Below are 15,213 nucleotides of genomic sequence, written 5' to 3'. Positions count from 1 at the left end.
ACACAATATTCTTCACTTGTCTGCTAAGTACAGGTGCAGAAACATTCAAGCTCGACACCATTCAGGATAAAGCAAACGATTGGCGATCCACAGACAACATTCAACTTTAACTGCCTCCACCACCATCACACAGTAGCAGCGGTGAATCTACAACATGCAATATTGGAACTCACCAAGACTCCTAAAAACAGCACATTCCAAAGTGCAAACTCTACCTCTTATAAGGACAGATGTACCAAAATGCCATCACATGTAGGGTTCCCTCCCAGTTTCTCACCAAACTGATTTGGAACTATAACATTGTTGCCTAACTGCTGGATCAAAATCCTGGAACTCCCTTCCCACTCACATTGTGTATGCTCTTATACTCTAAGGACTGCAGTGAGCAATTCAAGGCTGCAGTTCCCTACCACCTTCTCCAGAGTAATTACAGGTGGACAATAAATGCAGGCCTACCCACTAATATCCATATTCCCTGAAACATATTAAAAAAATCACAGATCAAATTATTTATGGATTTGCTTGTGATCATACTAATTGCAATCCTCCTCACACCCGCAGGATATAAGTTGACAAAACAACCACAGTCTTGATGCAAATTTAAGTTTGTACCATCCTCATAGCAAGATCTCATGACACATTCACTTTGATTGATTCCAAATATTAATACTTTTGAGCGCTTTTTTTTTGGAGAGAGGTTGGAAGAACATTTCAAAGCGTGGAATTCCTAAATTATAGTGTGGTATACTGCCAGAAAGTGGAAACTTCCATCTCAAACTGACAAGACTGACTTGGGAACAAGTAAAATGAGGAATTATCTTATCACACACAGGAATCAGCAAGTATGCTTAATTTTGCTGAATAACTACTATCTAATTGAAAACTATTGTTTAATGTGCATACTTACTTAAACATGATCTTTTTGTTGTAGCACTTGCTCCTCCTAAACACAAGTTTCCTCCTCGATGAACCAATTCAAGCTCCAAATTCAGCCTGTTCAATTAAAATGCATTTGCAATTTATAAATTGAAATTATTTCAGTCTTTATGTGCCTCATTTTAAAAAGGCATATGTAATATATAATATATATAAAAATGAAACCATGACAAGAAAAAAAACATTCTGCTATCTTATATTTGAGGAAAAACAGAAGAAAGTATACTTGAAATATTTCCTTTACACTTATAAAACATGTACTGTGTTGAAGCATCTTCTTCAATAACACAGATTGTTTTTCTGTGTGTAGGTTTCAAATTCCAAGAAATTATCAAACATTATCCCCAAGTCATTAGTTTAATCCACCGAGGTCTCAAATGCAGTCTTAATCCTCTCTGTTGCTCCCAGTAATGTAATTTAACAATGATTATTTTTTCTCTGTATGTTGTCATCTGTTTGGTACTGATAAGAGCTTCTCTGTGACAAGAGAATTTTCTACTTTTCAGGCAGTTTGCTACATTCATTGAACTTCCAAAACCTACCAGCGATGATGCGGGAACTGAAATTTCAGACCAGCAGGCAAGACAGTTAAGTAACATGATTCAGTTCACCATAGGAATATAAATGAGAGACAACATATTTATATATGAACGTCAGTGTACATGCTTTTTAGAAAGATTCTGGTCTATTAAGACCAACGAGTTTCCTATGTAACATTAATATAAATATTTTCAGAATAATGTCATAGCTTATTGAAAAATTTATGAAGAACAGCTTCTATTTCAAATTTGTATTCATGTATTTTTATGAGGTTTGTTACATTTAGAAACTATGGTTGGTTCAAACTTATGGAATATACAATTTCATTACTATTAAATTAAAGTTAGTTGAACAAAACATTTTACAACTGAAAATACTTAAAGACAGCAAATTTAATATATCTTCTATATACTAAAAGATTTCATTGATAAGTAGGTTGATTGTTTGCTTGGTTTTTGTATTTCACTATTCATCCTAACTTTTAAGTTGCTTTTAAAAAGTAGTGATGAAATTAATTGGTGCACAAGAGACTGCTTAAGCTGTAAATAAAATTAAGCATGGGTAATACATACTGGCCCAGTCAGCAATACCCACATCCTAAACTCAAGTGAAGAAATGAAGCTGTTAAAAGGCACTCTGCACTCTACTTACTGCTGAAAGTGGAAGATCATATTTTCAAGTTTCAAATGAACATTACACCTATCGCTGCTCACCACTGCACTGATACCATATTTTAGTAACAAAACTACACTATCAACTCCTTCTTTTTGCCTGTCCTTCCAGAATATCAAATACCCTTCAATACTGAGGTCCCAGCCTTTGTTACCCGGCAATTATGTCTGTATAATATCTACCAAATCATATTCTTTTATATCTGTTTGTGCATTCAACTCATATACATTATTGTTCAGATAAAGAACCATCAATCCCAAACATTTCTAATTTGCTCACCAACCTGCCATGTGGCACTGTATCAAATGCTTCCTGGAAGTCCTAATATACAACATCTACAGCACTACCCTCATGCACTGCTTGTGTCACCTCATCAAAGAATGTAATTAAATTTGTCAGACATGACCTGTCCTTGATAAAGCCATGTTGACTATCTATTATTCACTTACTTTTCTTTAAGTGTTTATTTACTTAATCCTTATTATGGCCTCCATCAGTTTTCCCAAATATTAATATCAAGCTGATAGGTCTGAGGTTACCAGAGTTATCCTTTGTTCCATTTTTAGACAACGGTGTTGCATTTGCAATCCTCCAGTCCCCGCAGACTAATCATGTGTGCAGAGAGGCCTGGAAAATTTCTGTCAATGGCTCAGCAATTTGCTCCCTTAACTCTCAGCAATCTGGGATGCATCCTATTTGGGCCTGATGACTTCTCCACCTGGAGTGTTGCCAGCCTTTTTAACAACTCTTCTTTCTCTATCACTATACTGTTCAGTTGCTCAGCACAGACGTTTTTATCTTGACCACTGTCACCATCTTTTAATTTGGTAAAGACAGAAGCAAAATATTCGTTTAGTACCTCTGCCATATCCTTTACTTCAATGAGCACCTTACCCTGCTTGTTCCTTATGGACCCCACTTTATCCTTCACCAATCTTTTACTATTAATATGCTTGAAGAACCTTTTACTACTTGTTTTAATGCAGTCTGCCATCCTTTCCTCATGCTTCCTCTTAGTCTTCCTTATTCAGAACATAAGAATAGGAGCAGGGGTAAGCCATCTGGCCCTTCAAGCCTGCTCCACCATTCAATAAGATCATGGCTCATCTTTTTGTGGACTTACCCACGCTCTTACTGTATCCCTTGATTCCTTTATTGTTCAAAAACAATCTATCTTAGCTTGAAAAATGTTTACTGAAGTAGCATCAACAACTTCACTGGGCAAGGAATTCCATCGATTTACAACCCTCTGTGTGAAGAGGTTCCTTCTCAATTCAGTCCTAAATCTGCTCCCCCTAATGTTGAGGCTATGCCCTCTTGTCCTATTTTTACCTGCCAGTGGAAACATCCTCTCTACTTCTATCTTATCTATTCCCTTCATAATTTTAAGTGTTTCTATAAGATCCCCCCTCATTCTTCTAAGTTCCAATGAATATAATCCTGGTCTACTCAGTCTCTCCACATAAGCCAACCCCCTCAATTCCTGAATCAACCTAGTGAACCTCCTCTGCGCCCACTCTAGTGCCAATATATCCTTTCTCAAGTAAGAAGACCAGAACTGCATGCAGTACACCAGATGTGGTCTCACCAGCAACCTGTATAGCTGCAACATAACCTCACTGCTTTTAAACCCCATCTCTTTAGCAATGAAGGACAAAATTCCATTTGCCTTCCTAATTACTTGTTGTACCTGCAGACCAACCCTCTGATTCATGCACAAGGACATCCAGGTCCCTCTGCATAGCAGCATGCTGCAACTTTTTACCATTTAAGTAATAAATCTTTTTACTGTTACTCCTACCAAAATAGATGACTTCATATTTATTAACATTGCATTCCATCTGAGAGACCTTTACCCACTCAAAGTATCTATGTTCCTCTGCAAAGTTTCACAGTCCTCTGCACACATTGCTCTGCCACTCATCTTGGTGTCATCTGCAAACTTTGACACACTACATATGGTCCCCAACTCCAAATCATCCATATAAGTTGTGTATAATTGCAGTTGCAACACCGATACCTGAGGCACACCACTAGTTACTGACTGTCAACCAGAATAGCACTCATTTATCCCCATTCTTTGCTTCCTGTTAGTCAACCAATCATCTATCCATGCTAATACTTTACCCATAAAGTCATGCATCTTTTATCTTATGCAGGAGCCTCTTGTGTGGCACCTTATCGAAGGCCTCTTGGTAATCTAGGTACACCACATCTACCAGGTCCCCATTGTCCACCTTGCTCGTAATGTCTTCACAGAATTCCAAAAGATTTGTTAAGCATGACCTGCCTTTCATTAACCCATGCTGCGTCTGCCCAGTAGGACAATTTCTATTGAGATGCTTTGCTATTTCTTCCTTGATAATAGACTCAAGCATCCTCCCCACTATAGAGGTTAAGTTAACCAGTCCATAATTTCCCATCTTTTGTCTAACTCCCTTTTTAAACAGTGGTATCACATCTGCTGTTTTCCAATCTGCTGGAACTGCCCCAGAGCCAAGTGAAGTTTGGAAAATTACAAGTACACTTGCTATTTCTCCCGCCATATCTTTTATTACCCTGGAATGCAGTCTATCGGGGCCAGGAGACTTGTCTATCCTTAGATCTATTAGCTTGCCCAACACTACCTCTTCCATTGTAATGATTGTTTCCAGGTCCTCACCTAACTTCGTCTCTTTGTCAATTACTGGCATGTTATTAGTGCCCTCCACTGTGAAGACCGATACAAAATACCTGCTTAATGCATCGGCCATCTCATCAATCCCATAACTTAAATGGCCCTTCTCATCCTCTAAAAGACCAATGTTTACTTTTGCCACTCTTTTTCATTTTATATATTTATAGAAGCTTTTGCTATCTGTCTTTTTATTCTGTGCTCGTTTTTTCTCATGTTCTATCTTACTTTTTTTTATAGCTATTTTTGTAGTTTTCCATTGACCTTTAAAGTTTGCCCAATTTTCTAGTTTCCTGCTGTTCTTGGCCACTTTGTACACCTTTTCTTTCAATTTGATAGCATCCCTTATTTCCTTAGACACCCATGGCAGATTACCCCTTTTCTTACACTCCTTCCTTTTCACTGGAACATACTATTACTGAACACTTTGAAAAATTGCTATTCCAGCCTGAATCTCTCTCTCCTGCATTTGAGATATTCTTCCTGATTTCTATTGCTATTATTATTCTCTATGCATCATATACCTCCTTTTTCTTGCTCATCAATCTCCTTGGTCATTCATGTACTCTAGCTTTGTATACCCTGTATTTATTTCATGAGTGTGTACCTAACTTGCACCTGTCACAAAGTTGGTCCCTTTTCTTTTAAAAGCTGTTCCTTTTCTCAGGGATACCGTGTCCTTTTTTTTTCAGAAGAATCGTAAACAGCTCCCAGCTCCATGGTGACTAGTTTGGTACAGAGATGAAAAAGGACTTTGAGAGGCTTTTTGTTTATATGTAAACATATTAGACTTCAGGTCAAAGTTTTAGAAGTGACCTGTATAATGAATGGGGAGTGGTCAGCTCTCTAGCTGAGCAGTAGTCCAGAACTAGTTAGTAGTTCAGCTGTTTGGAAACAGGTTGGGAAACTCTCTCTCCTTCTGCCCTTCAAACTTCAACCTATAAGCATATGTTCCATTTTTACTGTGTTTTTTTGAGGAGGTTTACTTATTGGGACTGCTGTGTATATTCAGAACAGCATAATTAAGTCTAGTTTGGATAAACTACATTCTGTAGGGGTTCTTTATTCTGTTCTGTGTTTTACTGTGTAATGCTGTGAATAATGTTTTGTGTTTTAAAACCTGGTAGTCAACTTAGCTAACTCACTCTGGGTGATTTCCACTGTATACTGACTGAAACAGGTTGCAGATTTATGGTCCGGGCTGCCTGCTTAAGAACGTTTTGAGTCATCTGGCCTAGTCCATAACACACCCTTCCCACACTTTCCTTAGTTATCTTTTTGCTGTTTATGTATTTGGAATTGTTGTTGGCTCGCCTTGATTTAACAGGCCGATATTTTCTCGTCACTTCTTTTTGCTTTCGTAGTTTTCTTTTTAATATTGTCCCTGCACTTTCTACACTCCAGATTTTCTGCAATAGGAAGTGTTTCTGATCAGAAATGAACTTTGTTGCCATACCCTATACTATATCTTTTGACACTCAGGAGGGCTGATTTGAGAATGTTGATCCTCTATGTTCATTAGAATGTGTTATGAACCCTCTTTGTTGCTTCCATGAAGACATCCCACTGCTTTGATATAGATTTCTCTTCATGTAGCTTCTTTCAGTTCACAGCTCAGCTTAGTAAAATTGGCCTTTCTCCAGTACATAACTTTCGTTCTTGGCCTACCTTTATCCTATTATACAACCAGTGTATGTTAAGACTCTTTTGTCCACAACTGAATTATGTCCATTACCACTAAAATACCCTTGCCTTCTACCTCTTCAACCTCACCAGATTTATTTCCTAAAACTGTATCCAGAACTGTGCATTCTCTTATTCAGTCTGTTACCTTCTGGCAAAAGAATATTTTCATACATTTTAAAGAATTGTGCACTTGGTAGCTTTTACACTAAATTTATCACAGTTACAAGCAGGATAGATGAAATCCCCTAACATTTATGCCCTTTCGCTTCTGCATTTTCTATTATCCTACATTTCATTTTTACTTCTTTACCTCCCTGTGAATGAATCTATGATGGTCTCTTGCATACATCCTGCAGTGTCATCAGCCCTCTTTTGTTTGCTTTCATGCAAGGGATGTGGGCATTGATGGCTTGGCCAGCATTTGTTATCATTCACTATCTCTCTTGAGAAGGGGGGTAGTGAGCTGCATTTTTAAACAGCTGCAGTCCTTAGAATGCATAAACTTCAGTACTGTTCAGAAGGAAGTTCCAGATTTTGACCCAGAGACAGTGAAGAAAACAGTGATGTAGTTCCAAGTCAGGATGCGCAACTTTGAGGAGAACCTGCAGATAAAAGGCTCCAAAGCAATGTCTGCCCTTGCTCTTTGAGGCTGCAAATTTGAAAAATGCTGTCAAAAGAGCCTTGCTGAGTTACTGCAGTGCATTTTGTAGATGGTACCCACAGCTGTCCTAATGATGCTGGAGAAAGTGCTAAACAAGCAGCCAAGATGGTGACAAGCTTCTGAGTGTTGTTGGTGTTGAACCCATCCAGTTAAGTGGTGAGTATTCCATTACACACCTGAACTTGTCCCTTGTATATGGTGAACAGGCACTGGGAAGATAGGAGAGGAGTTGTGTGCTGCAGAAGTTGTAGCCTCTGACCTGCTCTTCCAGCTAAAGTGCCTGCATGGCTGATGTAATTGTGTATTTGATCAACAGTAACTCCCAACATGTTGATAATGGGAGAATCAAGCAGTTTTAATACCATCAATAGTTAGATTCTCTCTTGTCATTATTTTGCACATATGTGGCAAGTAACATTCAGGCCACACATCAACTTAAGCCTGAAAATTGTCCAGGCTTTGCTGCATGGGCATGCTTTAGTAGATGAGGAGTCACAAATAGTACTGAACATTGTTCGCTCATAATTTGCACATCAGCAGTCCTGACCCAGAGACGGCAAGAAGGCCATTGATGAGGAAGTTGAAGATGTTTGGCACCTGGACACTATCCTGACAAACTCCTGCAGTGATGCCTTGGGGCTGGATGATTGTCCTCCAACAAGCATAACAATCTTCCGTTGTGGTAGGTATGACTTCACCGCATCATTGAAGCAAGGTTGATCTCTTGGGCTGATGGGAATAAATTGGGGAACTACTAAACCATGAGAGTGCAGTGGAATAAAATTCTGATGATGGTCTACAGTACCTCATGGATGCCCAGAGGTAGGAAGACTATCACTGCGCCACAACAGCCAAGTAATATAAACATATGTTACCATGTGAGACGTCCTTCAGGTAAGAGGCATTTAGTCAAGTACTACCAAGTTTAAAACAGACAAAAATGTATTCACAAAATTTACACAATTAAACACAAAGAACAGAATAAAGAACCCCTACAGAAGTCAGTCTATCCAAACTAGACTTAATTATACTGTTCCGAATACACACAACTGTGCCACTAAGCAAACCCCCTTAAAACACAGTTTAAGAAAAAAAGAACAGATGCTTACAGGTTGAAGTTACAAGGGCTGGGGGGGGGGGGGGGGGGAAGGGAGGAGAGAGAGAGAGAGGGAGGGAGAGAGAGAGAGAGAAATTTCACGCAGCTCACTACTGAACTTCTAACCAGTTCTGGACTGTACTGCTCAGCTAGAGAGCTGACTATTCCCCTTTCATTATACAGGTCACTTCTAAAACATGACCACTTTGGCCTGAAGTCTCATCTGGTTACATATAAACAGAAGGCCTCTCAAAATCCTTTTCATCACTGTACCAAACTAGTCTAAGCCATGCCCATTTACGACCCCTCTGAAAACAATCAAGTACACAGTATCCTTGAGAAAAGGAACAGCTTTTAGGAAACAGGGATCAGCTTTGTGACACCTCCCCAATTTTAAAAAATGAACAATCAATATCAAAAGATGGTTTCATTTTAAAAATGCCTTTTGACAGCCCACTGAAACGTCTGTCACTTTCTAAACAATTTGGTGAGTGGAGCAGCCACACTGCTGGCACGGTGGCTCAGTGGTGAGCACAGCTGCCTCACAGCACCAGGATCCCAGGTTCGATTCCAGCCTTGGGCGACTGTCTGCATGGAGTTTGCACATTCTCCCAGTGTCTGCGTGGGTTTCCTCCGGATGCTCCGGTCCACTCACAGTCCAAAGATGTGCAGGTCAGGTGAATTGGCCTTGGTAAATTGCCCATTGTGTTTGGTGCATTAGTCAGAGGGAAACTGCTCTGGGTGGATTACTCTTCGGAGGGTTGGTGTGGACTGGTTGGGCTGAAGGGCCTGTTTCCACACTGTAGGGAATCTAATCTAATCTAAAGTTCGGCACACATTTTCATTAAAATCCACACAATCCCAGGAATGACGGTGTGGGAAATTTGCCAAATACTTTCCTTTTGCATCCTGTGGGGCCATTTGTCCATGTGTAATAACATGGCACAGGAAGGTAACTTGGGCTTAGGCAAATTCACTTTTAGCTAGGTTTACCACCAAGCCTGCCTTGCCAAGTCGATTGAACAGGTCTGATAAATGCTGTAAATGCTCCTTCCACGAGTGATTGTAAATTACCAGATCATCAATATAACCACACAGTTGGGTAATCCGACAATGACCTCATTAGTCAGTCTCTGAAATGTGGCTGGATTGTTTTTCATAGCAAATGGCATGACTTTGAACTGATATAATCCATTTGGCGTTACTAAGGCCAAAATTGCCTTTGCTCTCTCTGATAGAGGTACCCTCTGAGCAAGTCCAACTTAGAAATAGAAGTTGCTTGTCCCACTTTTTCGACACAGTCCTCCACCCGTGGAATTGGATATGCATCAGTCTTTGTAACAGTGTTGGCTTTGCAATAGTCCACACATAACCATCTGGCTTTGGCACCAGGACTATGGGTGAGCTCCAGTCACTGTAACTCACTTCGATTATGCCATCTCAGACCACGCGCTGTATCTCCTTCTGAACCTGTGCCAACTTTAGAGGGTTATGCCTATAAGGATGTTGCTTAATCGGAACAGCATCTTCTATCTCTAAATCATGCACAATTAGGTTAGTACTTCCCAGTTTATTTCCACATTTCTCCCACATGATAGCAATAATTCTTTCAGGTCATTTTGATTTTCTTGTGGAAGATAACTCAATAATTTATCCCAAGTTTTGACAACTTCCTCATTATCCAATTTGATTTGAGGAATGTCCAATTCAGAATCCTCTGAATTTGATTCTTCCTTCTGTGCTGTAATCAGTAACATCTTCTCCTCTTGCTTTCCTTCCTTAACAAAATACCTTTTGAATGTATTCACATGACACATTCAGATTTCTTCCTGTCTGGAGTCCTTATCAAGTAGTTCACCTCACTCAATTTCTTCTCGATTTGATATGGTCCACTAAACCTTGCTTTAGGTTCACCTGTTATTAAAACTAACACCAATACCTTATCCCCATTGCAAAATTGCGGATTTATGATTTCTTATCTGCTTCCTGTTTCATCGTATGCTGTGATACTGTTAAATGCTGTCTAGCCAACTCTCCAGCTCTATTTAATCATTCTCTAAAATTTGACACAAAGTGCAAATGAATCGACTCTGAATTCTGATGTATTAATTTCTCCTTAATCAATTTTAAAGATTCTCTTACTTCATGCCCAAAAATTAATTCAAGTGGACTGATTTTGATTAATTCATTCAGTGCATCTCTGATCGCAAAACTAACCTGTAACGGAAAATTATCCATTTACTGTGAAATTTAAAAACAATGCTTGTTTAAATCAATGCTGTGCTGAGCGTTGTAAATTATGCTTTGATGAGGTTTGCAGTTAGCTTATCTCTGTTTGAATTTTGTAAACATTCAACTCGACCTTGCGATAGTCGAACTCAGCGAAAGCTGAATAACTGTTATGTCTAGGACCAGGGGATGAGAAGATAACAACTTGAGTTTCCCCAGTCTCTGCCCTTGAGAGTGTGATAAGGAACGCTATAAGGCTGGCGTCTAATTTTTCGGTACTCATTGCATTGAGGCATCTGACTTAGTGTAATGAGTCAATCTTGCAAGATTTTTAATAAAGACCCTTGCTTTGCTCTTGCTAATTATTGAGTCAAGTCGATTTAATTTCCACGACAGTAAACTTGGGGGCTTGGTCCGGGACCCCGCGACTGGGTAAGATTCTGAAGATTCCCAGGAGGCGCAGGCGCCAGCGCCTTGAAGGTCTTTCACTTCATCTCGAGCGCTGAACTGGCCCTTTTGCGTGAGAGGACTGGGAATCTGTGGATCACCCAAGCGCCGGGGTTTCGAATCAAATGAGGTTGGAGTAAGAGTCATGGGTTATGTAATCCTGCATAGAGACTCATTCTAAGAGAATAAATACAGCAGGAAAAGGGTATTAGACTAAAACCCCAAGGGAAGGGGCTTGCCGTCTCAAGAGTGTTTAGGAGACAGCAAGGTTAAGGGTGGTTTTAGACTTGGAATCACCACCGGCTGAGTTGGATTCACCTAAGACGTACCGGGTACGTGGCTTCTTGGTTTACGAAAACCAAGGTATTGAGGCGGATGCGCCCAATGCAAGAGGGGACCTCCGGAGGTAAAAGCAATTCAAAGGGAAAAGATAACGGTACCAAGAAAGCGAGAGAGAGAGCGAGCTGAACACTTTTCCAGTTACACTAAAGATGGGCTCCGGCAAGGGCAAACAAAGGGAGAGTCCACACAGGTCTTGGAATGGCCAACCAAAAATACAGTACATGCGAAATAATTATGGCCCAGAGTCTGTGAAGCAGTTAGAATTGTGGATTAAGGAATGTGGTTTTCTGGAGGGAGGAAGTTTTAGTAAAAGGCAGCTGAAAATATTGAGTTTGAGGTTGGAGGAGAGAGAGGAGAAAAGGAAGGGAAAAATAGAACCTGTGAATTGGAGTGCTTATAACATGGGGAAGGCTGAAGCTGATATCAGAAAGGAAATCTCAAGTAAAAGATAGATCAAATACACATGCAAACACCAGCACACATGCAGATGTGCGTGGCAAACAACCTAACGAAGCTTTACAGTGTCTTAAGTTCTGTTTTAGATCCTGACCTTGATGACTGCCCTCCGAGACCTGCAGCCCCCTACAAGATCTGCCTGGCGAAAGTTCCATGTGTGGCCACCGCCTCAGGGCCGGCTGAATCACCGGTAGCATCTCGTACCCGCAACAGATTGAAGCAAGAAGCCAAGAGAAGTTATAACTGGCCAGCCATAAATGTCCATGCCAGAGTAGCCAACCCGCAAGCGGAACAGAAGGGAGACGTTAATGCTTTTGTTGCAGCGCTGGCAACCACCTGTAGGGAGCATTCCCAGTGCGAATGGACATGACCAAAATAGCAATGTGTAAACAACAAGATGATGAGACAGTGTCCCAGTACCTTATGCGCCTCACTGAAGTCCATAATGTCCATAGTGGACTGAGATCACCTGAAGACATAATGGCAGCAAAAATCATGCCGTATGAAGTACACCTGAGGAACAGCTTCATCAATGGAATGAAGGATGAAATAGCCAAAAAGATGGTCACCCAGCAGTTAGAGGAAGGTACTGCAGAAAAAGTGGTCATGGAAGAGATGCGGGCCAAGGTAGATCTGGCGGGTGCTTTGTTTGCGGAGCAATGGACCACTGGGCGAGGCAGTGCCCGCACAGACAGTCCCTATCAGCCCTGGAGGCTGAGTGACAGGGTGACTGACAGGGGAAGGCTGAGGTGGAGGTGGGCAGCCCACAAGGTACACGTAAGCTTTATGCTTGGCAACGAAGACTCGCTTATGTTAATCTCTTCTACTAACCTTACGGGCACTGAGACATGTCACACCTCTACGTTGAGCGCTGAGATTGCGAAGTGTGGATAGTATATCCAATATCACAATGATGCACATAAGTCAATGCCCACCTCTATGTTATATGTGGAAGATACAGGGGCAACATACTCAGTCCTTATATTAAGCCAGTTTAGACAATCGACACAAATAAAGATGAGTAAAAGGTTCCTGAACACAATGGGTGCATCAGGAAACGTGGTGCAGGAGAGATTTTCTACGTCCCTATTGTGCGAAACTACTAACGGGCAAACTTTGCAATTCTCCTTCTTGTTATCGGAATTTTGTTCTTTAAATCTGATGGCTTGGGATCTCATGGTGAGACAGGGCTGGACTTGGTTAGTACTCCGACGGGCTTGCAGGTAATGCAAAGGGAAGATTTACCAGTGCAGGCTGTAAAGTATGACTCACGATTCCGGATGTATGTCTATGAGTGGCGATTAAGCCAGAGAGCGATAAATTCAGTGAGCGATTCACTCGCCCTGGAAGCAAGCAACCATGTTAATCCTATTAACACCGATTTTCTTGCTGGAGATAAGATGCACTGCACAGCACAAATACACCATGACAGCCCTGACGAACCATATGAGAAGAAGTGGTTCAGGAGATTGGTTAGACCAGATCACTTGTTATTGTGCAAATTTCATTGGAGTGATCACAGATGTGCAGTCAATGTGGACTTATCTAAGGTATCTGTAACAGCAAACAGATCCTATATTTTTGATGTGGAAGGGTCCGCTCCTCTCGTGTCACTGGCGAAGGTGTCTGGTGACAGGTGGCAGGATTTGGGACCATGGGTGCTAAAGGCACAAAGAACGAAAGGTTGGGTCTTCAGGGACGATGTGGGTGTCTGGTTCAATGCAGATATGCGGACATATAAGGAGAGACTAAATTGGCTAATTCAGGCATATAGGACAGTCCAGGTAATCCCTGCTAGCCCTGAAAAGCCTAGGGGGATAGCCTGGCGTTTCCCTAAGATAGAAGTCTCGGACCCAAGATTAAAAATGGTCCCTACTGAATTGAGAGAAAAGGGCAAACATGATGTGGGGCTCATACAGGGCTGTGAGCCCATAAGGATAACCCCAAAGTCTGAGTATTGTCCTTGCAGAGCACAATACCCGTTAAAACCTGAAGCCATAGAAGGAATTACTAAAGGCTGGAGTGATAAACCCCTGTGAAAACTAACAGGTGAGAACCCCCATTTTTCCGGTCAAAAAGGCAACCATTCCCGGTGAACCAGAGGAATGGAGGTTTGTTTAAGACCTGCAGACAATCAATAGCGCTGTTGTTCCACGCACCCCAAATGTTCACAACCCTTATACTATATTGGCTCAAATTCCACCGGACAGTAAATGGTTCTCTGTTGTGGATTTAGCAAATGCCTTCCTTAGTGTAACCCGGTGCACCCAGATAGTCAATTCTGGTTCGCTTTTTCATTCAAAGGGAAATCATATACCTTCACGCAACTTTGTCAAGGTTACTGTGAGTCCCCCACCATATATAATGAGGCTGTACGCAGGAGTCTGGAGACTTGTTCTAACCCCGGGGCCAGCGCTTTTGCGGTATGTAGATGATTGCTTGATAGCGGCACCGACAAAGGAACAATGTGAGAAGGATATCCTTACGTTGCTCTGCCATCTAGCAAGGGAAGGGCACAAAGCCAGTCTCACAAAGCTACAATTTGTACAACAACAGGTGAAGTTCTTAGGTCACTTACTATCTGAACAAGGGAAGGCTATTGGTCAAGACAGAGTTCAAGCAATCCAGCAAATTCCAAAGCCTCACACAAAGAAACAATTACTATCCTTTTTTGGACATGTGCTCTTACTGTAGAACGTTTATCCCATATTACACAACCCTTGAGGCGCCCCTAAAGTGACATTGCCCATGGTAAAGTTTTGCAGAACCAGAGTCCATTGCAGTGGACGCCAGAGGCCGAGAGTGCCTTTGTTGAATTAAAAAAAGGTGCTCCAAACTACACCTGCACTGGGGATTCAGAATCCAAACAAGCCTTTTGTACAGTGGATGAGTAGCGTGGCTGCAGGATCATGGGGGAAAATTGAGGCCGGTAGCTTATTTTTCAGCTAAACTAGACCCCGTAGTGGCAGAATTGCCTAAATGCCTGCGTGCCGTGGCTGCAGCTGAAAAAGCTGTTGTAGCGTGCAGGGATACAGTTGGCTATGGTGAATTAACCCTTCTGGTCCCACATGCAGTATCCTTACAGCTTTCCGAGGAAAGGACCGCACACATGTCAGTAACACGTTGGCTCAGATATAATACTGTGTTATTGGAAATGCTTAATATTACAATAAAGCGATGTAACATCCTTAACCCTGTTAGCCTTCTCCCCACATGATTGTGTCGCTGTAAGTAATGAAATTTGCAGCCCCAGACCAGATTTGCAGGATTCACCACTTCAGAATCCAGATATGGAGTTTTTTTATGGACAGGTCAACATTCAGGAGCAAGGAGACAGGCCAGAATTGTGTTGGTATGCTGTAGTGACTACCTACGAGATAGTCAAAGTGGGATCACTCCCTTCTCATCTGTCAGTGCAAACAGCGGAGCTGATTGCCTTGACTGAGGCATGTAAATTGGCTGAGGGAAAGACAG

The 15,213-nt window shown here is 41.4% G+C and overlaps 1 protein-coding gene across 6 annotated transcripts in view; it reads right to left on the bottom strand.

Annotated features, from left to right (window-relative positions):
* Positions 1-15,213, bottom strand: part of ubr3 (ubiquitin protein ligase E3 component n-recognin 3) — a 362,318-nt gene that overhangs the window by 90,783 nt on the left and 256,322 nt on the right. For all 6 annotated transcript variants that reach the window (XM_043693674.2, XM_087989039.1, XM_043693675.2 and 3 more), the window contains one exon: positions 908-993. In XM_043693674.2, the coding sequence (XP_043549609.1) occupies positions 908-993 (86 nt within the window). The remainder of the gene's footprint in view (positions 1-907; positions 994-15,213) is intronic.

Source organism: Chiloscyllium plagiosum, unplaced genomic scaffold (genome assembly GCF_037043375.1).
Source record: "Chiloscyllium plagiosum isolate Xiang-an unplaced genomic scaffold, Cpla_swu_hap1 HiC_scaffold_7, whole genome shotgun sequence".
NCBI classification, from domain to species: domain Eukaryota; kingdom Metazoa; phylum Chordata; class Chondrichthyes; order Orectolobiformes; family Hemiscylliidae; genus Chiloscyllium; species Chiloscyllium plagiosum.
This window is presented reverse-complemented; position numbering and strand designations above follow the sequence as displayed.